The sequence below is a fragment of the Macrosteles quadrilineatus genome, unplaced genomic scaffold, assembly GCF_028750875.1.
Source record: "Macrosteles quadrilineatus isolate MER2022 unplaced genomic scaffold, UCM_ALF_1.0 Scaffold_5__1_contigs__length_97177068, whole genome shotgun sequence".
Classification (NCBI taxonomy): Eukaryota; Metazoa; Arthropoda; class Insecta; order Hemiptera; family Cicadellidae; genus Macrosteles; species Macrosteles quadrilineatus.
In genome coordinates this window covers 70,327,743-70,354,237 of record NW_026542598.1, presented here as the reverse complement: position 1 = coordinate 70,354,237, position 26,495 = coordinate 70,327,743, and the positions used below count along the sequence as shown (strand labels likewise).

At 33.3% G+C, this 26,495-nt stretch overlaps 2 protein-coding genes across 3 annotated transcripts in view; both read left to right on the top strand.

Annotated features, from left to right (window-relative positions):
- Positions 1-3,472, top strand: part of LOC128994980 (LON peptidase N-terminal domain and RING finger protein 3) — a 31,039-nt gene extending 27,567 nt beyond the window's left edge. Inside the window, exons 9-11 of the mRNA XM_054419842.1 lie at positions 60-244; positions 653-849; positions 1,397-3,472. Of these exons, the coding sequence (XP_054275817.1) occupies positions 60-244; positions 653-849; positions 1,397-1,549 (535 nt within the window). The 3' untranslated portion in view covers positions 1,550-3,472. The remainder of the gene's footprint in view (positions 1-59; positions 245-652; positions 850-1,396) is intronic.
- Positions 3,473-8,239: 4,767 nt separating this feature from the next.
- LOC128994483 (nucleobindin-2) lies at positions 8,240-26,419 on the top strand. Of its 2 annotated transcripts, none has more exons than XM_054419067.1 (10): positions 8,240-8,445; positions 9,000-9,125; positions 10,595-10,705; positions 13,007-13,231; positions 14,973-15,146; positions 17,476-17,575; positions 18,281-18,461; positions 19,240-19,396; positions 23,059-23,097; positions 24,073-26,419. In XM_054419067.1, the coding sequence occupies exons 2-10, from the start codon at positions 9,006-9,008 to the stop codon at positions 24,808-24,810; spliced, it is 1,845 nt and encodes a 614-aa protein (XP_054275042.1). In that variant the 5' UTR covers positions 8,240-8,445; positions 9,000-9,005; the 3' UTR covers positions 24,811-26,419. The 2 variants fall into 2 exon arrangements, with proteins under 2 accessions (XP_054275042.1, XP_054275041.1); XM_054419066.1 differs by having other exon boundaries at positions 14,973-15,152.
- Positions 26,420-26,495: the final 76 nt, after the last annotated feature.

Below are 26,495 nucleotides of genomic sequence, written 5' to 3'. Positions count from 1 at the left end.
ATTTTTCAAGGTTTTTTACTTCATCAGTGCAAGTTATTCATGTGTATGTTTATTTTCAGTTTTGCAGACTATGGTACGATGTTGACGATCGAGGACTGGGTGTTGCTGCCTGATGGTTGTTCTATTCTCACAACTGTTGGCACGCGGAGATTCCAAGTCGTCTCCCGAGGAGAGAAGGACGGCTACGACACAGCCCAGATAAGGTTCCTAGCTGACACTCCGATTAGCCAACAACATATCAAAGGTGCCTTTTAATGATTAAAGTACAATTTAAATACATTGTAATCGGCACTTTTAAGCGGTTGGACTTTCAACTTTGTGTTGCTTGTCCACATTGGCCTCTGACCTCCATGAAATGTATCCAGCTAAGCAATGGCTTCATTATACACACAAAAATGAGAGAATGTTCATTAGCATTTCATTGATTTTGACTAATTGTAGCCCTAGTCATCCATTTTGTTTTTTTTTTCAATCGTTAATATATTAAAAAAATCCTAAAATACTAACCCAAAAATTTCCACAGAAATTCTCTCAAACTTGCCAAATTTAACTGCTTAAAATTTAAAAATTTAAATAACAGACTCCTTTTTTCAAGATTTTGTATCACTTATTAAGCCATGGTCATGTTTAATTAATCCTCTATTGGTTGTAGATATGGAGGTTCTTCACTCACGAGTGCTGGCCAAGGGTCGGCGGTGGTTCAGCAAGATGCCACGAGCTCTACAGGAAGAGATCTACCGAACGTTCGGAGAGATGCCGGAGGTGGAATGTGATTGGTCAACACTGGACGACGGCCCTGCCTGGCTGTGGTGGTTACTGGCAATCCTTCCACTCAGCAAAAGTCTGCAGGTGGGTCCTGAGCTGCTTACGTGTAAGATAAACTAGAAAAGTGATCCGCTCTAGCATAAATTAATTTTGTATACATTAGGTGAATATAAACACAAACTGGCATAGTATAAGATGATCCTGTAACTAGTAGGCCAACATGAAATTTATAAGCAATAAAAAATTAAGTAGCCCTATACGAAACAAAAAACCATATTTTTTACCATCTTTGCAAAGATTCAATTTCAGTTGAGATATAACAAAAGTTTGCCAAAACTCAGGAAAGTTTTCAATATACTTAGAGATATATATTTTCCAAGGCTAATAGTCTGACTAACAATATCAATGTTCATCCCATTCTTAACCTGTAAATTGAATTGGACCACCAAAAGAGTTTGCTAGTGTTGGTTACCGATTTTTGTAGAATACCCAACCTTTTTAAGCAAGCTTAACTACGACTCATTGTAAATCATAACATGTTTTACATAAATGAAGGGATTATGGCTGACTCCTTTATAAGATTTTCAAAATTTGATTTAAAACAATATTCTAAAGCAATGTCGACTTGCAGATTGCAATCCTGAGCATCACCAGTCTGGGTAAGAGATTGAAGGCTGTTGAGAAGACGCTGGACCATCTAGCCACCAACTCCGAGGCAACTCCTCTCGTAGCCTCTGCTAAGGTTGCTCCTCCTAATGCTCCTGCCTCCGCACAGGCCTCATGATCCTGACAATTCTCGCTCGCATCTTTGTATACGTATCTTAGCTTTCCAAAGACTAGTATACACTCTGTCAGTTGGGTTGCTGCATAGTAAAGTAATACAGTAAAAGATCTGTAAATTACAGCTACTGTAAGAAGTTTTATAAAAATTATTGAGAATTAAGGAAGAACATGAACAAGTAGCATACATGATCACATGAATTTTGCTGAATTGTTACATTATGAATGCTGCAACACAACTGTACTGGTTTTTATTTTATTTGTACTGCGATGTATATAGATTTGATATGATGGCTGTATGTTATTTATTGTGATGTTGACGTCTCGGCACAATATAATTATAGGTTATGAGTCATTTTTATAGCCATGTTTAAGTTGAAGCGATGAACAATTCCATTCAGTTAACGAATCCATTTTCAAATCACTACATTTACAAAATTTGTACTAATGAGAATTTTTATTGTAAATATATTTATTTTTTTCTGAATTTGATATTATTTAAGTTTTTATAGAAAATATTTTGGTAATCAGACTCGGGATTTTATTTTCTACAAAATGTAGTGATTTGAAGGTTGAAATAGTGAATAATTTAATTTATATTATTTATTTATTTTATTTAACTGCTGACTTTATGTTAAATTATTTTTTCTGCCTTTTATCTTTATTTTATTTTCTTTTTTCTTCAATCTTGTTTTGGACAACTAAGATTTCAAAACAAAGAATGCACAAATTTGCATCTTGTAATCTCAAATATAGTGGAATATTTTAGATTATAGATAGAATTGATTATTTATAAGACTAATTTTTTATTGTTCCAAGTTTTGGAACAATAATACTCGGATCTGCTGGAAGCTATTTTTTCTTAGTTTTAAGTTTCTTTGTAGTGTAGGAAAATAATCAAAACTAAGCCTAATTAATTAGGTATAAAAATGTTTAGACTGTTTTATTAATACTATTGAACACTAAAAACTAGTTTTAGTTAATAAAAAAATTATAAAAACCAAAAAGTCTAAATGCCAAGGAAGAAAATGGGCCTTCTGGATAGAATTAATTTAATTCCTTGGCAACTAAAATCCAAGTTTCCACAGTCATGTAATGTGGTGCTATTTTTGTTATAATATTACGTTCCAAGCTAAACATACTTATTGTTATATTTAACTGTTAAATATTGTTTGGTTTCTGTAATTTATAAATATTCATTAAAATGATATTTTGTGTGATGTATAGTGTGTTTAGTTTTATTGCTAATTATTGACTTTGTAAAGGGCCTTCTGGATAATTTAACCGCTGGTTTTGTTGTTTAATGTTTTCCCGGGCCTCATTGAATAGCTTAAACAACAAAACCAATCGGTATTTACGCTAGGTGTTTATTTATGTTGGTATATAGGCTATTTAGTATTTTGTATGAAGTTATGTGTTTCTATAGGATGATCAGGGCTTATTTAATAAGTAGCATCTCTTTTAGTTTTAGAAGTTAGCGTGGTCAACAAAGAGGTTTGTTGTCTTTTTATCCATCAATATATTAGAAACGTCTCGCTGTGTCTTTCAATCGTATGTATTACAGCTCTGTAAATTTTGAAAATTATTTATACTGATAAAAAGTCAACAGACCTCTTTTCTGGACTCGTTCTATGTCTAAGAATGTTGCCATATAGTGTATTTAGGATTAGTTCCACTATATTTGAGAGAATTTGTAACTTAATTGACTTCTAATATCAACAATACAGTTTTGTATTATGTATACGCTACTCGGAAAAGAAACAATTAATGTGATGTGCGTCGAGCACTTTAAACAATTTCTACTTTTGTATTCTATTTGTTTCTCCTAGTCTTCTATCAGGTTACCTTCTGTGTTATAAGGCCAACTGGGTCCTACTTGCCGCACAATGTTGTGATAAGTCGGCTAAGCTTCGAAATAAACAGTATCGTTAAAAATGACTATCATTTCCTCTCCTTGAAACCTAGTTTTTATTCAGTAATATTTAGTGTATTCTGTGCTTCACAATGAGACAAATGCAAAATAGAAGGCTGTGTTCTTTAAAGCAATGGAACTGTAGAATAAATGCACAGCACCATTCATGGAGGATATCAATATCACTAATGTTCATACTATAGTTGGTGCTTGAATTGGTCAATCGTGTCTAAGAATAAATTCAATAGATTTCAGATTTTAGAATATTGTAGTTTCTCTTTCATGGGGGCCAGCCAATATATCTCATCTTGGCATGAGGCCTAATGCAAAGCCCTAATTGAAGAAGACAAAATTAATACCAAATATTAGCGGCCTAATCAATACTGTAGCACATAGTGTAACATTCATCTTCATTTGTCAAGTGAGTCTTCAATGATGGAAAAACAGACACACCTAATTTTTACGATAGTTTATATACATTTTAAAATGTAAATTTTGTCCGTATGTAATTAACTGACAAACAAGATGGCTAATCTGAAGAATAGTGATGAGTACATTTAAATAAGAAACTAGCTATGAGAGGCGACAACAGATTAAAAATACTCTCTCGTTGGAAAACGGCAAACAGGCTTGAGGAAAGCAAAGATTATTATTAACTATACCTACTCGATAAAAAAAGTTAGGGGAAGAAATCTACCCCCACGTCTTGATACTACCATTAAAACATACCTCAACAGCTGAGATTTGTCTAAACAGCAATCAACTGCGAGCAGAAAAAAGTGGTGGGGGAACTTCCTCTTAAACCGCCTAAATATTGGGAACGGACAATAACATTTCTAGACCCAAGGTAGCAATTATTTCCAAAAAACCTTGCTTAAATGAAAATACCCCCGCCACAGCAAACCTGTAGACTAAGCGAATTTCAACTTGTCTGATTACATATTTACTAAGATATTTCCATAAATAATACATATTTATTCCCTATTTAAAAAACATTAGATTTAACGAGTGCTTAGGTTTGCTGCTACGGGGAAGGTAAAAAGTGTTTTTTGACCATACGTCAATAGTATAGGATGAAATAAATCTAACTGCGGCCTTGTTTTAGAGGAGACTATGACAATAGACAAGAAAACCAAAGAAGCATTGTTGTGGACTACGTCCACAGACGTTATTGCCTGTAAAAAGCAAGGGGTGAGCTTGTACAGAGTTAAAATGAACTGAATGGAAGAATTTTTATTTTAGACTCTTCCTTGCTTGTCACAAATATATTTTACACAACATACTATAGCTGACAGCGCACATAAGCAAGTGTCCTCTGTGTGCGAAATATGTGCGTGTTTTTACAGCTATTGTACTTGACACTGTGTACACGTGTGTTGGAACGTGGTGTTGTGTAAATCAAGATTTCAATGCCAAAAAGTTTACATCAACATTCAGTCCAATGTAGGGCACTTGTCTTTCTATTTCTGAATACATCAGCAATTTGATTACTGCGCTGGCCATGAACAATGTGTTTGCTTTCCATTTGCTTATTTTAGTATTAACACTAATATAGTTTGATAAAACTGTGAAAATTGATTTTATGCTTTAAAATATTGTTTCTTTTTTTAATGCAATCTATTTTGCATACATGTAGAAAGGAATAGTCATCTCTGCTCATTTCATTGTGTATAGCAAATATTGTGACTACTCTACTTTTTTTGTTCTTTTATTATTTTGATGTCCCAGTGGCATTTTATTTTTTGTAAGTCCTGAGGTTCAAATCCTGGTTTATGATATTCATAAACCAAAAACATTGTTAACCAAAAACAGACACAGAACAATAATTATTGATAACTGGGTCGGGCAGTTAATTGTGCCCCCTACCCCTTCCTTCCTTCCAGGGGAGTTTTTCTCTTCCTTGCGACCTTTTCCAACCTAAAGCCTCTTGCGCTCCTGCGCTTGGGGTCCAAAAGCCTGTTTCTCTAGTAAAAAATTTTCAGTAGAAACTTTGACGCAACATTGCAACAGCTTTCATCAGATAATTTTCATGCAGTCTACTATAGCTCCAGCTATGCTCTGCAAGTTTTGTAAAACATTTTCCTACTAACAATGATTTTAAATAATTTTACATGAACAATGCTGTTAGAAGAGGATCTCTGAAACAAGATACTATTGGTTGCCCCCTGGTTGAGGGAAATTCCCAGAGGGACCATGCGCTGTTGTAAATTTATCAAATTAATATTGATCACACTAAAACAATTCATATCAGCAATCCGACAGATATAGTTCCTCCCATTAGTTTGTCGACCATCATGGGCAAGCGATGTGAGTAACTATGATATTTTATGGGAAAAATCACAAAAAATTCAATAACTTTGAAACCGTAATTTTTACACCATCACTTGTGTTGTGCCATTTTATTTAGAGCTAAATTAGGACTGTGACATATTAAACTTTAATCAAAATTGTTCAAGCCGCTTTTGTAAAAATCAAATTTTCCGTTATTTTATAGGGGTTGAATGAGAAAATAGCCACTAAAAATCAAAATTTACTGAAAATGGAAACACCTGAAGATATGGATTAGTAACTTCATCAAAATTAGATTAATGATGGATTTATACTTTACTACAATTTTTTTGATTTATGATCTTATAATAAATACCCCCGCCGCAGCAAACCTGCCGACTAAGCGAATTTCCATTTGTCTGAATTGATTTTCAGTTAAATATATTTTAATAACATTAGGTTTAACGAGTACCTAGGTTTGCTGCTACAAGGAAACTAATAAAGTGTGTTTTTGAGTAAAATATTGATAGCTTAGTACAAAATAAATAAATTTGCCAAGTTAGATAAAAATATATCCATAAACAAGCAAATTACAACATTTGACAATATTCTCCATAAGAATAACATGGGAATTTTAAATTTACAATTTTTTTTAATTTTCTCCGTTACTAATAATCGAACAAAAATACTTTTATATACTAAATTATTTGTTTTTTTAATCTCTTTAAAAAGGTCTAAAGAAAAATCGGGAAATTTTGTGTTTTGGTGGTCAAAAGTGAGAAAAACCAATTTTAACCCCATAAAACCCCCCCTAAAGCCCCGTTCCCATGGTCCGATCGTGCTGGTTCGCGAACTCATTGAAGTTTATCACGCTTTACACCTTTAAACCAAATTTCATCAAAATCGGACAAAAATTACTCAAGTTATCGCGTTCACGGACGTATATATATATATATATATATATATATATATATATATAAGTCTATATCTAATATATTTGCCCAGTGACTATGGGTGGTGCCGGCATACTTTTTTTTAATGATTCACATTTGAAATGTATCCGAATCTAAAATTAGCATTATATGTAACTATTTTAGAGTATTGAGCTATGATTTTGGCCCAAGAGGTTGTAAAGGGAGCCTTGGCCTGTTACAACGTTCTAGAATACGTAATTAAGTGAGATTAAATGGACTATTTACAAGCAAATATACCAAAAAAATAATTTAAAGATACGTAGAAATGTGTGATTTTCACTTAAATTTATGCCTCCCGGACCCTCCTTTTTGATGCAGCTGAACCACCGCCACAGCCCTAGGAGGCGGCGATACACACAGTCAGTAGACAGTAAGGGCGGCCTTGCACGAGTCACCCCAGAAATGCTGAAACGAATGAGCTAACGAACTTGGAGTTGTGAGTCAAGTTTAAAGCCGAGGCAGTGGAGGTAAGCAGGCAGAGGTTTTAGACTAAAAATGATGTTCACTTGGTGTAGTTTACAGAAAATTTCTGATTAAAATATATTTCTATGGTTTTAATCGATATCAATTGAATTTACCTTTAGTGTAAAAAATGCACTTTTCGGCCACCCTGTATATTGTTCTTGAGTCAAGAACAATATACAGGGTGATCTTGAGAATTTCTTGAGAGAATGATGAAAAATGAAACAAAGCAAATTTTTGTTATATACAAACGTTTTCAAGCAGAGAGAAATTAATGAAATGTTATAGAACGACCTATATGAATTTGAACGGATGATGTGTTTGACCCCTGTGGACCTCAAAACGAAAGAGTAAAAAATCGGTCCGGGGTCCAGGTGGTCCAGGTCGTACCCATGGTGGAAGGAAAATACATGTTTAGGTGTGCTATTCCCGTCATTTGCTGACGTCATCCAAATTGCAAACAAAAGATCAGCTGATGTATTGCCATATAAGTATATATTTGTTTTGATTTGATTGTTATTGTTTTTATAATTTTTCTAAATGGTAAAATTGTGTTTGCAATCTGAGTGATGTCAGCATATGACGGGAATAGCACACCTATGTATTTTCCTTCCACTATGGGTCGTACCATGAGTACAGGTCGGCCAAAGTTTCTGTGCGCGCGACCAGATCTGGTTGAGTCTAGGCGAGGGGGTTGGCGGGGGTACTTTTGTGAAAACATTTGTGTCTTGCTACTCACTCACCACTGCCCCCAGCACTGCCAATAGCCGGTGCCCGTATGTTTTAGTTCGGCTAGTAGCGACCCGTCCACGCGCACAGAAGTTTTGGCCGAGCTGTAGTTAATAGCTTATTCCCTAAATGGGAAATTTCCTAAAACTAACTACACGCACAACGACCTGTGATTCATCTATTAAAAGTACATCGTATACATTCAAATAAAAACATTAGTTCATCATTGATTTAAACAGTTATATTATGATGTAGTTTTAAAGATGAAATAATTAGTTTTACTTAGAGTTTGTGTTGGTAGCAATGTGCCACATAAGTACAGGGAAATGTCATCACTATGTCAGCTGACTTGAAGCAGAACAACAGCATTATGTTATGTTCATCTTCAAGACGATCTTCTTTCTTGTTGTTACTGTGATTCTAACAGATTGGTGAAAGTTTAATTGAATTATTATTATAATAGTATATAGAACTATGGATTGAAATAACTGTGAATTGTAGTTTTAGAACCAACCTTTTTCGTAGAAATTTATCTCATAGTTATCATAATTCAAGGTAAACTACTTTTATGCTTTGTAAATATTTGGAGTAAGGTTAGCCTATTTTATTTATATTAGTGATTGGTACAAATTTATTACAATTTTCAATCAAACAAGCTGCAAAATTCTAGATTTTTTATGTCTTTCTAATGAAGTTTTAACAGTTTTTAAGGGTTGATAGGCGTTTATCTCTTTGACAAGTCTTGCTCTTAGATAGCTAGTATAGACTTTGTCTAGCCTTCAAACTTTTGGTTTACAACTGAAATTTTTGGTAATTTTTGTCTGCAAATAGTAACACAACTTTTACAATGATTTTAAACTTTTTATTTCAACATTTTAAATGATTTGGGTTAGAAATTAAAGCTCTACAGAAATAATAGGCTACGCCACAGACTGAAAACTCATTTGAATGATACCTTTTGCACATGTTTTGCAAAGGTAACTTATATGCTCCTTCTCCTTGTAGTTCCTGATGTACAGTAGTTATAATGAAATAAATAGGTTAAAAACCCTATTAGCCTATAGAAATCTTTTTTGTTATATACCCTGATTGTTTTATTGTGTTCACAGAGCACTATGAAGTGGTTAGCCACTGTGGTGTTGTTAGCCATGATGCTGGAGAGCATCGTGGCACCTCCTGTCATTGAAAAGAAAGAAGATAAAAAAGAAGAGGAGAAGGATAAAAACGCTAGATTTGTAAGTACACTCGATAATCCAAACTAAATTGGGGACAGAAAGTTGTTAGGATAAACTTATGTTAACTTAGTTTAGTAGGTCCTAGGTATGAAATGAATGCATTTTTCCAGATTTGATCAAAATATGATCATGAACAAGGAAACTACAACAGTTTACATTCCCCATAAGAATAACATCCAACAATTAAAACTGTAATAACTGTAACTGTGTTAGTAGGCTAATTGTAAAAAAAATATATGGGAATTTTTAATTTACAGCTTTTTGGAATTTTCTCCGTAACCATTACCATTAGCACATAATAACGCTTCAATATAAGTTACTATATAATTTGTTTTTTTTAACTTAGCTCTACAAAATGGTTTGGAAAGAAAATGCTAAATTTTACGTTTTTAGAGTCAAAATGGGAAAAACCAATTTTTGCCCCATAAGTTAAACCCCCCATAAACCCCTGTTCCCATAGTCCGATCATGCTGGTTTGCGGACTCGTTCGAATAAACGTAGGTTTACACGTTTAAGTACTAAATTTCATCAAAATCGGATGATTTTTGCTCGAGTTATCGCGCTAACGGACACATATATAATTATATATATATGTGAATTTGAACAGATGGGGTTTTTGGTCTCTAGGGACCTCAAAATTAAAAAGTAAATCAGTCCCGGGTCCAGGTCTTACTATGAGTACTACAGTAATAGCTTATTCCCTATATGGGAAATTCGCTAATAAAAGGAAAATCTGTGTCCTCTTTATATCCATACGAATAGAAAAACAAGCAAAACATATGATGTGTGCAATCCTTATTAAATTTACTAATGCTGAGACCTTCCAACCATGCCAGATAGTGTTAATTAAGGTAGGCCCTCCGATTTAGGTAAGCCTGTCATTAGCAAGCTCAGTATGGATGTCACATGTACGGGATTCTCGCACATTTAGAAATACCTCAGTGTTACACTCGTAACACAATCGCTCATTCAATTAACTGAGCTACACTGCCACCATCGGCCGAACGGGTCGATTGCCTGTATAAGTTAGGCCTAAGCACACGAGTACACAAGCACTCATAGGTTAGATTTCACTACTTGAGGGGCAGTGGGTTTATGGCTATCGCTGCGATACACAGTGACAGGATACACTCGTGAGTCGTCATCAGTTTAGGAGTACAACTTAAAAATAATTTCTCTGTATTTAATTTTGTTAAATTAAATAAGAATAGCCTACCTTGGTGCCAATTATTTTCAAAAAATTTTTGAAATTTTTCAGACTAAGCAGATTAGGTACCCATGTTCTGACTTAGTGGGACTCATGTGTATGGTACAGTAGGCCTTAGATCCCCAATTAGTCCATAAAAAGAGGGGTTTCAATACTTTTATTGTCACAGAAAAGCATAATGTGTTTAAATTTTTGTGCAAATAATTTCAAAATTCCAATATATTTTTAGTAGGCTACAATTTTTTTTTTTACAATTTTACAGGAAGACATGGGGATAGAATACAACAGATATTTGGTTCAAGTAGTAGAGGCTCTAGAAAGTGATCCAGACTTCCGAAAGAAATTGGAGAATGCAACATCTGAAGACATTCAGGTACGTTCACTTCATGTAGGCAGTGTAATGATACTCTAATCATAAGTAGTAGGTATTGTTTTTTTTATATTTTTTTTAAATGATCGACACATTTCAAACTTTAACCTCTGTGAATCTAACATAGGCCTAAGTAATTACATTGCATCATTTCGAGTTTGTTGGTTTTTAGATTTAAGAGAATTGTAAGAATAAATTACTCAAGGGGACATGTTTGCAAAATGCACATTTTAAATTACTTCAAATCTTTTCTCTGAAGAAAAAAGAATAATTCAATACCCCTTAACCTTTCTAAGATTCCTTCATAAGTAACTAGAAACCCCACAGTAAGAGTAAAAAAAAATATATATATAAATATATCTCCATCGAACAGATGAAATTGTCAATCAGTATTTCAAATCCGTTTTCTTAATCAATTTAATGTCTTGTTTACAGTCTTACTGCAGTCAAAAATTAAATGAAGGTTGAAGGTACAAACATGCTAATATACAATTCATATTTAAAACCTTCATAAACCCCTAGGGGAGCGAAATCCCAAAAGGAATTACCTTTTTAGTTACCGTTCATCCTGTGCTAAATCATTAGCTTTAAAATTACACCTCAATCTTAAAAATCAAAGTTGTAAAGGGGGGGGGAGTATAAAAGGGGTGTTATAGAGAAACCCCTTATTGTAGATATATTTTTACTGCTATATAAAGACCATAAATTATCAGGGTTGCATGGACCTTATTATATATTTTCCTTCGATCAACTAAACTGTAGCTAATACAAAGCTTAATCTTAAACTGTCATCATTGATTGCTGTGCACCATTAAACAGTACATAATAGGTTTATAAAGCTATTGTTTAAATTTATTCAGGTTTGATTTGAAATATACCCTACAACAACGTGAATAGTAGGCTAAAATTTAGAATGCATATTTTTTATATGATCAATATCTTTTTTATTCTTGTTTATGATTTAGTGAACATTTTCATGTAACCATAGAGTAGTTGAGTGGTTATAGTGCTTAAAAACGTTTGACAATCAAAATGCTGTCTATTCGATCCTGAGAAAATTCAACAGCTTTTTGGTGATTTGAGACATGGTCCAGCTGTTCTTCATCATTATGGCTTATGAAACAGATGGTCTTAGTCAGTAACAAAGCTGCACATTATCCCATTCCATTCTTCACTCTTTCCTCACCTTGCAATCATATTTAGCTTGAAATATGCAACTATTATAGGTGTGCGTTGCTGTCTCATAGTAAAAATCCATATATGCAGCCCAAAGTACCCATGGACTTATGAGAAAACTACAAGTCAAACCCCCATAAACCATAATGACGAGAAACCTTGCGCAAAACTATCCATTATTTCATCAATTGCCCTTTAACACGTTCGCGGCGGCATGGGAGCGATCGCTCCCATACGGAGCCCTAATGCCATCCTGGTGGGTGCGATCGCTCCCAAGCTGCAATGCAGTACGAAATGATTTATTTTTAAGCCAGGATTAGAGCTAGAAACTTGAAACCTCGCACAGCACTGCTCAATAGTATACTGTATTTTGTTGTGGTGTTGGTTGGTAGTAAATCTTCCCGTAAATCCCCGTCTGGCAATCTCAAAATTCCACTTTTGTCCCGTCTTTTTCCCTCCATTTGGCAAAACAATTCCAATGGGACCGGCTACGTTACAAGCAGTGCTGCTATCTGTTGGTGTTTAGCGAACTACGTCGACTCTCGTTGTAAAGCAGGACATCCTCGCACGTTATTTGCTCTTTGTCAGCCCGAAATTGGAAAGCCAATCACACGCGGTAATCGGGTTTGTTCGATGCTGAGGGCTGCGCCGGACCTGGGATACGCCCGCCATTTGACGTGCCGCCGCGAACGTGTTAAGGCCGTAATTGCTTTCTAAAGGGAACTTTCCATATACCTAATGTTAAAAATACCTCTGCTGTACTTATTTGTATGTTATTCTTTCAATTTATAATTAAAATAAGGTGTGATTATTTGTTTGTATTGTTGTATTCTGTTTTGTTTATTTCAGCTTAACTTAACCAATCAATAGTTTTATTAAATACTTATGAAGTCAAACGGGGTCGGCCCGTGGGTAACAGCTAATACTAAATAATATAAATATGTTTTTGAATGATTTGGTAATATATTTCTACTTTATCATTTAATGTTATCTATCACTTTCATCTAGTAAATAAAAATAAAATCAAAATCCATCTCCATTTTAACAAATGACCAGGAAATCAACTATAATTATTTCAACATACAAAGTTATTGGAGGGTTATTAATTTTATCTTCCTGTTATTGCAGTCTGGAGATATTGCTCATGAACTGGACTTTGTCTCGCACAATGTCCGAACAAAGCTAGACGAGCTGAAGCGCATAGAGTTGGATCGGCTGCGGAAGTTGGCTCGGCAAGAGTATGAGCTGGAGAACGACATTGACACCAAACACATGAAAATAGATCCTGGACATGTTGACCACACCAACCCTCACACGTTTGAGATTGCCGACTTGAAAAAACTCATTGCAAAGGTAGGATTTGACACAAGCCTATTGATTTGTTTGTGCCTATTGATGATTTAGATGAAAAGTCTTAAACACAGTAGGAATGTTGTTTCATATTATGTAATTAATGCCGCAGAGAATACATTTATTTTTGTAAATTTCTAGTTTTTTGGATGTTTATCTTTGTAAAATTGGGTAGGCTTAAATTCCTTTTTTTGTAGGTTATTTGATAGGTACCAAAACAGTTTTATTTCAATTCCTTGTAGCAGCCAACATAAGTATTTTACTCATTGATTCAATGTTATTTTACTTTGGCAATGATCTCAGTGTATCTCAGCTTTTTGCAGCTATGGTTGTCCTACACATTATCTTCAAACAAACTTTTTGTTTGACAAAAGTCAATCATGGTTCTGACTTTGCAGCAAACATTTGTTTAAGAATGACAGTGTTGTAAACAAACGTCATTTGCCGTCATGATTATTACCTGGCTACACCTTTCAATAGTGTACTAACTGATAAACTTTTTAATGATATTTTTATCAATATAATATATTGGTGATTAAATTCATCCTTTACTGGCAAAAATGATTAACTGGATTAAATTACTTTTGAACATACTTAGCCTACTCTTGGTTTTGTTGAGATTGTCATACATTTCAATTGAATTTTGGGAGGTTATTGTGTATTAAGAAAAATCTGAAAGGTTAGAGACAATGATTGAATGTCCAATACCACATTCTCCAAAATATATTTACCAAATAAATACCAAATAAAGGGTGTGTTATTTAGTAGCTTAACTGAGAGACCTCAGTTACCTGCCTAAAATTCTCACCTATAAAAAAATAAATAAGTTGTCAGTATCTATTAACTATTAATTTAACTATGCAAACCTATTTTCACGCCAAAAATGTTAGCCGACAAAAGTTTCCGAAAAATCTGAGTAAAATATCTACTGTTGCTGTTAAGCCTATATTGTTTTACGATTCATTTTTGTTACTCAGGGACCAATTTTCATTTCATTGTTACAAGTAGTTACTAGTAACTGTAATAGTTTACGGTATCAGCAGTTTACATAAAAGTTGTCAAGTAGTTACTAGTAACTGTAATAGTTTACGGTATCAGTAGTTTACATAAAAGTTGTTGTTTGAAAAGTAAAAATTTAAGATAAGATTTCATGGGTTTTAAATTTATTGACCCTTTACCGAGAACTGTGTTTGTTCACAGTAAAAAAATAATAAAAATAAAACATTTTACTGTAGATAAGAAACTGAAAGAACTAAAATACTATCAGTAATCTGATAAACATTTAAGTTGATAAGTTTTTTCCATAAAATACTACAAGCTGTTTAAACTAAAAAAATAATATATTTGTTACAAGATTAGTGTGTGAAAAAGAAGGAATCAATGTACACCTTCATTATTCATTTGTTATTTATCATTTCCCTGATTAGGATAAATGATAAGGTTGAGATTCTAAGAATTTATGTGGTTTAAAATTTCAATACCTTGCAGTATTTCTATAAACTAATACGAATAATCAGAAAAATATTGCAATTCTTATTATAACTTTGAAGTAAAACAAAACCAATATATACTGGTGCAAGAGTCAAACTCAAAGTAATTGTAAAGGTAGGAGCAAAACTATAAGTTATTAAGTTTTTTTTTCTAAATTAAATCTATTAATATGAAAAATAAATAGTACAGGAGTAAAAGGAGTTTTTTGTCATAAAACTAGAGTCTTGTTAAATAAAATAAATGTGATTTTCAGACATCTGAAGATCTTGCGGAGGCCGACAAAAAGAGACGCGATGAGTTCAAGACGTATGAGATGGAGAAGGAGTTTGAAAAGAACCAGAAACTCAAAGAACTCGATGAGGACAAGAGGAAGAAGTATCTCGAGGAACTTGAGCAGCAGAAGTTGAAACACAAACAACATGATCCGGTACCGGTAACTATTACTTGCTTGGGGCAGGGTCTGTCTATGCTCTGCGGCTAGTTGTGTCTTCTTTATATTCAACTCTCAGAGGTAACGAGTAAGGTAGAAGATAGACTCTGCTGTCAAAGTAGTCTGTGAAATCTTCGATTGATGTTGTTGGTTAGGAATAAGATTCCAGCTGACATTTCGAATGCGGTGCAGAAATTCATCTTCAAGGCAATTCACAATTCAAGTTGAATTAAACTAAACTGTTGATTGCCACAAAGATGGATTACTGCAATACATCCAAAACCCCAGCTAGTATTTTCACCAATTCAGACCAAGATTCATTAGGTAACAAGTAGTTTTTGTTATTCCTTACCTTTACTAAACGTTCAACATCCACAATGTGTCCACTTATTATCACTGGCATATTATAGGCACAAGCACCGCTCCATTTTCATCGTAGTCACTCATTTGTAATTTGATCCCCTCCAAGAGTATACAGTGACAGCAGAGAGACTTTAGACCACATATGATTAACAAACTCTTGCGTATGTGCCCTAAGGGTCTTGACTAAACGATGTCCTTTGAAATATTTTAGAGATATAAAGGTTTACCGGTAGGTACTTCAACCTCTGGAGGTTAGGTGCAATTACTTATCTATTGAACTTTGAGTTTAGAGATTTTTTGTGTCAATATAAAAGTAAATGTATTTCCTTCTAATGTTTTAAAGAATAAGTACAAATCGAGAAATCACACTCCTACATTGATTATTTTAAACGTCAACCTCGTTATCAGATTAAATTATCTGGCAGAATTTTGGTCTTCCTGTGAAAATTGGTCCGACATTAGTCTCAGCCTACCCACTAAAACTCCCACTCCTAGTAAAGCCGGGTTTTCGCGGAATCGGCGAGCGGAGAGAGGAACGCGGAGAGCGGACACCACTTGTCTTAGGCAATTTAATGTTACTGTTTTCCTAGAAGCGGAGCGGAATGCCATGTTAATTTCAATTCCGCTCTCCGCGTTCCTCTCTCCGCTCTCCGCTTCCGCGCCTACAAAAACCCAGCTTTAAAGGGGGAAATGTCTGGCAGTGAAATATCTGACAACATAGTTGACATGGAGGATATCTGTGGATCCTGACATAGGTAAAAAAACCAACTAGATGGTTTCACTCCTACCTTTCTTTACACAGTTTTGATTTACCATTCGTAGAAAAGTTTATAATGAGAACTTTTGTATTTCTTTCATGAAATCATTTCAAAAGAGTCCTAACTACAGCTTCTGCTTTGCTTTGGGCAACTAATCTTTGGTGAAGGAGGGTTTAGTTTATTTTTAATGGTTTTATTGAAATATTTTGTTGGTATTTGTAAGGCGATTTACGTAGTTACAAAAAGGATTTATCGATAGAAAGTGGCGTGTTTTAAGATTGAAGGGGCTAAATAATGTGCCTATATTAAAATAGAGAAAGGATTCACTTAACATTCTAAATGCTACATTTTTACACAAAGTACATAGACCATTTAACATAGCAATATCATGATTAAGTATGAAATGTGGGATGACAATTTGACTTGCATTCCAAAACTTGCCATAAACTCAATAAACATTTGAAAAATTAAAACTACAAAATATATCTACACTTGTCACATGTAATGTAGGTCTGTATAGTTACATTTGGTGGTGGAATAATCAATAACACAATTTTGGTGGTAATGGCTTTGAATATTATAATGAATTGTGCTGTTATATAATTGTTAATTTAGGATAAATGCGCTTATTTCAATGTTGGATTAAAATGACTAGAGCTTAACCATTGTGGGAAGCTAGCTCCAAAAAGAGATATTTGTTTACAATTTTTACTAACTTACTGTTTTCAATTCAAATTATTACAAGTTACTACAGTGCTAATAAATACATTCATCTATCCTTAGTCATTGGGGAGTTAAGTTGTTGTATGTTAATATTTTGCTAACCATAATTATTAACCTTAATAAAATGTAGGCTAGATTTCTTGTTTGCACTATCGATATGTCGATAGTATTGATTGTACACTAACACAATGAATTTAAAAAATAATTTTATCACTTACTAAACAGCTGCTTGTTTTCATTAGTAACATTAAAATCAAGTTGGAAGTAGTTTTGAGATTATCTTTACATGAAAATTATTTTAGTTTTGTAACTTAGTTTGCTTAAATAATGGTGCCATGTGACAAAAAATATAGTAGTTCATCATAGTCTTTTAGATAAGAGTCACTTTAGGCTCTAGTGATGAAATACAGGCATACAATTGTTACTGCTCACTAATGTGCTGTTTGATAATCACACTAATTGATTAACCTTTATTTGTACAGCTGCACCATCCCGGCAGTAAACAACAGTTAGAAGAGGTGTGGGAAAAACAAGACCACATGGAGCAAGAATTTGATCCCAAAGCTTTCTTCTTCATGCATGGTATGAATTATGCCATATTCTATAAAATTTCAGTTTATGCAAAACAATTAATCATTAGGTACATCGTGATAAGGTAGACATCCATTTGTAAATGTTGTAACCATTTCTTTTTGTAATTAAAGTGTTTGAATGATTGAATCATTTTATCCATTTTTATAATTTGAGCATACAAAAGAAGAAAATAAATTATACTTTACAATAGAATGTCAGTAACAATATATCTTGTCAATGCCACAAAATCTTGTCTCCAATGCAAAAAATACCTGAACGTGTTTTGTCAAGATGTGGCAATCATGTATTGTTAATCTAGTAAAGCTTAAAAAAGTGTCTCTTTTACACTAAATTAAAGACTATTTATTTATTTCTATTTTGAAAACTGAGTTTATTAATAAACTTTGCCTATTAGACACAGTAAAAAAAACTTAAATTTATGATATAAATAAATAATATGTAACTTAGATAAATAACGTTGTCCATATAAATGATTTTGAATGATTTTACATGATTCTTTTAACACTTTTATGACTATTTTATTTTTTAATTTTGATGGATTATTATATTTTTTTTTTTTACTCTTCAAAAAGTTTTGTAGAGATTACTTGGCATTTCCTCTAATCCATAACCCTAATAATTAAACAGAGTTTTGGTCAAATTTGTGCAGGATTTCTAAGATTCTACTGTAATATTTGAATTATTTGGTTTCAGACTTAGATGGCAACCAAGTGTGGGATGAAGCAGAAGTGAAGGCATTGTTCCTCAAAGAGTTGGACAAACTGTACCAAGCAGGAGCACCAGAGGACGACATGCGTGAACGTGCTGAGGAGATGGAGCGCATGCGTGAACACGTCTTCCGGGAAGCGGATCTCAACCACGACAACCTCATAAGGTATGTAAATATCTGTGTGGAGAACTTATTTGTTGTAATGTAATAGATGAATAATATTTTTGCTTTTGTGAAAATATCATTAAACATCTGAATTCATGGTGGTAATAGATTGTGTATGTAGGCATTTACCAATTTTGGTTGTGAAATGTCCTACAAAGGCAAGTTCTGTAATCTAGAGATTGGAACATAAGGTTTGTTTTGTCTTGCCTTGAAGATATTTTGAATTTTAGCTGCATTAAAACAGTTATCATTAGTCAAACCTTTTATTGCCATTCAGTGTAGGCTGCTTCTTTTGCTTCGTTCTCCATAACACTTTGACCATGGTTGCCCAATTTGATTAGTTCCCTGATAGATTGGTGAATCCTACACTCATCTCCGTTCATACTGGGCTTAAAATACCTACATTTGTATGGTCGTCATTTCATAAGAAAGTATTAAAGGAAAAGTAAATACTCAATGCTTGTTAGGTTAGCTTGACTGTCAGTTGAACTTTGCTGATGGAAGTTTTAACCTTGTTCCCTGAAATTGTGACTAAATCTAAATCTTTACCTATCCTAAAACCCCTTTCTTCCATCCATTGGATAATATTTCACAAACATAACATCTGTGACTAGTGACTTTTCAAGAAAGGGGTCTAGCTATTCTAGCTCTCTAGATTCAACCCCTTCTTTCCTTCCACCAGACAATATTTCATTAACTCAGCGCGATTCGGCGCCTTATTCACGTTGACCATTTTTGACCTCTAACTTCTAACATTATTTCAACACTTGATTTCCAGTTACCAAGAATTCCTGGCCCAGACTAAGAAGCCGGAGTTTGAGCGAGACCCGGGTTGGGAACCTCTAGACGAGCAGCAGATCTACACTCCGGACGAGTATGCGGAATTTGAGCGGCGAAGACAACAGGAGATCGAGCGGCTCATACGAGAGGGCAAGGTAAACAGCATGGGCATGTGGTAGTCGTGGGGACATCAATGGAAAGTAGAGCTAGTAGGTCAAATCTGTGGGTCCTCTTCTATTTAGGACTGCTTTTGATGTTAATTCTTCTGTTCTTCTTGGTTAAGATGTTCAATAGAACAGGAAGCATGATTGGGATGATACTTAATGGGTGATATTCTGCTATTCTAGACTGCTTTTGTTGGTAAATCCCCAAATAGTTGTTATTTTTCCACTCTTTTATGGAATAGTGCAGATGTATTTGATGTGGGTGGGTAAAGATATTAAACTTAATTATTGTCAGAATATGGTTTATGTTACCTTGCCTGAATGATCCTATGTAGTTGTCAAACACGACAGCTGTTTCGTGCTACAATGAGCACATCTTCAAAGTGAAGAAACACAAAATCAAATCATTTCGCCCGCGGTAATTAATTATTGTGTGGTTTTTCTTGAATTTATGAAACTTTTCCACTAAATCTTGACATATTAGGCTATTGGACTATTGGTAGAAGTAGGGAAAAACAAAAATGTTGGACAATTTTGTTTTTACAAAAACATTTTGCGATACAAAAGCAAAATTGATTACTCAAAATATCCTCATGTGTATTCCTCTAGTGTACGCTAAATATAGCTTTTGTTAAAATTCCTAACCCAAGTTTGTCAACTAGTAATTTTTAATGGTATCATTAATCTGCACGTTACTTCCCGTTCAGTTTAGATTTAAAATTTAAAAACCTTTGTTATCTTCCTTGAACAAAAATTTAATTGTCACATTTATAGCACTTAGCTGATACACTAATAGTCTTTTGCTTTTGGTATCAAGCCCAGAATAAAATTCTGAGTTAATAACTACTACAAAGAAAAGACATCAAGGTTTATCATATCGATAGAGATTTATTTCTTTAGTTCTCTAACATAACTGTGATGCAAGTTATAGCATGTGCATGACATTAACATTGTTTCAATTGATTTTCAGGAGGACCCTACTGTAGAACCACTGTAGACGTAGTTTACCTTGCTTCGCTGGGTGTTGCATGTAGTTTCTGGTTAGCCTTTTATACGTCGTCTGTTCTTTGATTTTGTAATTTGTATGTCTTTTGAATGTGTGAGTAAATGTTGTAGGTTTTGTTTGTTTTAGTTTTGCATTTATTTATAAAAAGTGTAACTTATTTTCATCTTGAATACAAACTTTTTCTATTGTATTTTTGTTGTTTTTCCCTTCATTGTTTTGTCTAGAGTAGAGTACTTCTTGGTTGTAGTTTGTCAAAACACTTTAGTTTGTGTTACCTACCTTTAACGGTCTATTTGCAAATTGATGCAACTAAATTTGAAATAAAAAAGTTTTAAAGCTAATAAATAATTTGTATAAATTTACAGAACAAAATGTAATTATTTTGCATGTTAGTTGAAATTTTTGCGATTTGTAATGTGTGGAATGAAAGTTTTTCTTTCCTTAATTAAAATCTAAATTTTCTAGAGAATATAACAAAGACTGAGAAGGCTTTCTTGCAAGAGTTGGACTTTAAACACCTCTTTTCTGGGTGGCCAGGGACAGGTTTATTGAACTCTTCTTCCTAATCACATAGTAATGAAATATAATCACAGATCTTCTGCTTTTGGGTTGCTACATTATTACATTGTAATGCCAATTTTAGGCTATTTTTATCTTTTTAAATTTACTAAGCTTGGGATAGCTTATATAGTGGCAGTTATGTCGTAATGAAAAATTAAAACTTAATTTGCATTTGAATAAATAGGCATTGGGCACGTCTTTGGGCATGTTGGGTCACATATGCCAGAAACTATACTACTGTTTGTTTTTACATGGGGCATGTGGCAAATTATGAAACTCTTCATATGAGAATGATGTGACTATCTGCACATTTATATTATCTTCTTATCTTTTTGCAAACAAAATATACTGAACCAATTAAGCTGAAACTTCACTTTAAGATAGCTACTGTACCAAGAATTGTCATAGACTTATTGCTGTGTTGATTTTTTAAAAGCATTTTGCTTCAGGCTTTTAAAAGACCAGGCTGGTGCTTTGGGAAGTAAATATTGACAAAAATATAATTCATAATTGTTACATTCTCTTTACTTACATCTGCCAAATACCTGGGCGCGTAGCCTGAGGAATTTGAATTATATGAATAATGCCATGTTTTGGCCGAGTTCCTTATCTATCTTTGTGTAAAGCTTTAGCCCAGTCGGTTCAGTAGTGTCTGTTAACTCAAAACAAATAGATATAGAGAAAATCCTTCCTACAAAAAGGTCGTCATTTTAGATACATGGTTTGAAAATATTCAGGTATTCTTTTTTTCTAGTAGTAATTTGTTGCATCAAACGTTATGTAATAAAATCGAGATATTTCAGGATTCCCTTCTGCATGCAAAAATTATTCCTTATGTAACACATTTTTAATGGACCAGCTGTTTTAATTATTCCATCTACATAGACCAGCTGTAACCAATTTTTATTAAAAAAGAACATAGTTGTTGATCCAGTCACAGAATGTGCTAGTGTCTAAAATGCTATTTTCTACCTTATTTCTTGTTGCTGACCAAGTTGATTGGTCATTACAGTTGTTGTTGCTAGAGCTCGTGCGTTTCCTGGTGAAGCCTGGGGGTAGGGTTGAAGCCCGTACAAAACCGGTTCTGAGCCACTCTAACCACCTACCCCCAGGCTTCACCAGGAAACGCACGAGCTCTATAGACTATAGCTCACAAAAAGTCATTCCATTAGTTTTACTTTGTTAAAACGTTCATGTATTCAACAAAAATCTGTAATTTAGATCGGCACAATCTGTCGGTGGATCAAATAAACAACAACAATTTTGATCTGATTTGATTGATTTGAAAAAAAAAAACTGGCGACAACTTTAAAATGGGGATGTAACATCTAGTTGTATCAATAGCCAAAGCTATTATGTAAAATGTCCATTTAAGTGTCATTAGCTTTTTTTTACTAAAAAAACAATAACTATAGGAAATATACATTTTTTTCTGAAAACACTCAACAAAAATAACTATAGTCAAATTTTAGTTCAAACAATAAAAATTCAACAAATCTAGTTTAGCCTCACTACAACACATGAAATTCAGGTGAGTGTGCTTATTACAATAAAACTACATAGAAAATGATTGTAATGATGTGATTTTAAAGCTACACTAGAGTCCCAGTAATCACCTGTTAGCCAAGGTTTCTAGCCAACCAAAAAGCCAGGAATTGTACATACATTTTACTGGAAAAGATTATGTGAATTTTGTATTGAATCGAGAAATTTTGACCAATCACCTATGACTGAGTCTAAAGCAGTGTTTGTTTAGTAAAACACATTGTTGTCGTGTTGGCGGCTGCAGGAGCAATAATTGTTTATTTACAGTTGTATAGAAATATTTATAAACATTTTAAATGCAATATAATATTATACTGTATTTTCGGATAATATAAAAAACTTGATATACTCATAGGGTTTGGTAATAATTTGTTTGGATCAGCAGGACTCTGGCTGTAAACTGTGGACTTTTTGTTTTGCCCAGACTGTGTTAATTAATGTGATTTTAAACTTAGTACATAACCTTTTTTGCTTAAATTTTGAACACTTGGATATTAAAATCTACTAGTGCTTTTTTTCAAATGTTTTTTTCCATTTTCAGCTTCAACCACCTCCCATGTATCACGCACCTCCACCTCCAGTAAGTTTTTTTCCCGATTATTTGTTTGCATGTTGATTAAGGATGAAGTCTGTTTTATTCAGATAATTGATATTGGGGCCAATATGTATCTATGAAAAGTAGTATGTTTGACTGTTTTATTATTAGATGATTAATTGTTTTATTGGAAACTTTTTATTTTTATTTAATAAAACGTTTTATCACACTCCTACATAGGTACATGTTGTGATGTCTTTCTTAAAGTTCAATATTTAATTGTCAATAGACATTATTTAGCCCCTGAGCTGAATTGATGACTATAATATAATTATTATACAATTACCTCGTCACAGCTCTGAAGTTTCCGTTTATTGCGGCCGTTTCTGCATCAAAATGCCATCCTCAGATATATATATCCACTAGATTTAGAAGTCCTCAAACTTTACACACCCACAAAACACGATAAAAAACATTTATAACATATTTAAAACAAGATACAGGCCTGTCGCGCACATGATGACCGATACAAGTACGGATGCTGACTGCCCTTTGCTGTTTTATATTTTTTAAATGTTTTTATCGTGTTTCGTGTGTGTGTAAAGTTTGATGACGCCAAATCTGGTAGATATATATCTAAGGATGGCATTTTGATGCCAAAACAGCTGTAATATACAGAAACTTCAGAGCTATGATGAGGTAATTGTATAATTATATTATATTTAACTGTTCAAAACACCTATGTTAATTGGTTATGTTCTTATAGTTTCTATTGTACTTAACTAAAGACAATTTAAAGAAATAATTAATAGCCTGCATATATTAATATTCACAGCTAGAATAAAATTGCACATTTATTATACCACAGTTTAAATCTGCAAGTGTTTTGTTACAGTAAAATAAATTGTCAGTTAACAAAATTGTATAGCTACTTTGGTCTTTAAAGAAATAAAACTTTTTTTGTAAAACTAGTGTGATTTTGCTATTATTTTTATTAATAAAACTCTTTTGTCCTAACAGAATTATTACCCGCCCCAGGGATACCACCCTAACCAGGTGCCATACCAGCAGCAGCCTCAGGCATACCAACAACAGCAGCTCCATCAACAACAACAACAACATTACCAGCAACAACAGCAAACTGCTTACCAACAACAGCAACAGTACCAACAACAGAATCCCCCGCACTACCAGCAACAACAGTATCAGCAGCAACCGATTGGTAATCCACAGCAACAACAACCTTACCAACAACAACAGCAGTATATTAATAATCAACAGCCGGTTGTTAACAGCCAACAACAACCAGTTATGAACAATCAACAACAACCGGTTATGAACAATCAACAACAACCGGTTATGAACAACCAACAACAACCAGTTGTGAACAACCAGCAACAACCAAACTTGAACAACCAGCAACAACAGCAACCTGTTATGAACAATCAACAACAACCGGTCATAAACAACCAACAACAAATGTCCAACAATATACCACAACAGCAACCGGTTGTCAACAGTGTTCCTCAGCAACAACAACAACAACAACAACCACCGAATGTCAACAATTTCCAGCAACAGCAGGTTCCCAATAGCAATTCTCAGCCGGTTAACATACCACAGCAACCCATGGGAAATAGTATTCCAAATCAGGGTAACATTCCTCAACCGAATGCTGCGTTGAATTCAAACAATATTCCAAAAGTTGCGTCTAACTCGGGCCCAGTTTTAAACAGCATACCTCAAGGTCCAAAGTGAAGATTGGATACAAAATTATGAAGATTAAGTTAATATATATATATTAATGAATCTCTGTAACCTATATTACTTCAGATTTTTTAATTGATAAAAACATTCTTTATAGCAAAGTATTAATAACCAAATTATTCTTTTTATTTCTAATATTTCAAAGTGTTTTTCTTGAATTACATTTAGTTACAGGGATAACGTTTCAATAGTATACCAATTTTTGTATTGTCTAGAGATTTTTTTATTAATTTTATCTTTTGTTACAAATTTAGATGCAAAAAAGGTTACTATTATTGGTAATTACTAAATTGTGTTAATATTGAGAGTCGGATCTAGTAGTTTTGTATAAATCAATCTGTATCATAGTAAATTTGTAAAATACCATATTAATATTTAGATCTCTACTAAACAAGGCATTCCTTTATTAGCATTTATGAAATAAATTGTAAAATTATTTAGTAATAACTACCTCTTTTTTTATTCTGTGGGGTCATGAAAAAGTAAAAATTAACTTTAAATAGATATTATCTTACCTTAAAAAAAATCCAAATTTGTGGATCTATGCATGATAACTAACTACTAAGTATTAGGAGTCCTTGGAGCCTAGAAGTTCTAACTCTTACACAACTAAACAAATAGAAAGACAATTTCTAATCTCACAGTGCACTAGATATTTAAATTACAATTACTTTGGTATTTGAAACAAATATTTTGTAATGGTAGTATTCAAATATCTCTTTTTTTTTCAACGCCAGTGGCATTTCACGAGAGAGTTACGAGAGATAAATGTTTAGTGGATGTGCCGGGGATTGAACCCGTCCCTCCCGCACCGAAGTCCGAGATGTAAACACTAATAATTAACTCTTCAGCATCTGTTTGAAATAATCCAAGATGGCCGCTAGCCTCAAAGGACTCTTAAGTACCTTTGCAAAGAGCTTAAACAAGTCCAAAGTTCAACTAACAATTTATTAGTATGTATATATATAGTTGTATTATAATTTACTATGTAATAAACCAAATGTGTAGTTTAATGTAAAAGGCTCTCTTTTGTGATCAAAAAATCTTTTCTTGTTATATTAAACTGTTCTTTTTTAACAATTCTAAAGTTACCAATGGACAATTTAAAAAGTTTAAGTTCACATAGGTAATGTTAAAATGAAATGTATGTTTGCAATGTGATTGATGTTAATTAACCGTGCTGTTTGATAATGGATCAAAAACTATTTAATAAAATTACTAACTGCTATTATAACATCTTGCTTATGATTAAAAGTAAAAAAACAAAACTAATAAATTGAATGAAATATTTTCAAAACTTTGCAAGTATGTGTGATGATTTGCAGTGAGTGCAGTGAGTTATAGTATTAATCTATGTACAATGGTTGTGTGAATATTTTATTTTTGCTCAATTTCAGATAATAATTAAGACTGCAACAAAATTCTAGAACAATTTTTTAACTGTTATATGAAATAGGCTTGAAATAGGCTCTTAACTATTAACGTTTGTGTAATAGTTCTTAACAGTCTTAGTTTGTGTTGAAGAAAAGGGTTTCTTTAATTTAATTAAGCTTAAGAATTTTGAATGGATCAAATTAAATATATATTGTTATTCAAGAAATATGTTGTAATCATTTTAAAATCACAATTTTATTCAAAATTTTAGGCAACTTTTGTATGAAGTTTGCATCAAAGTA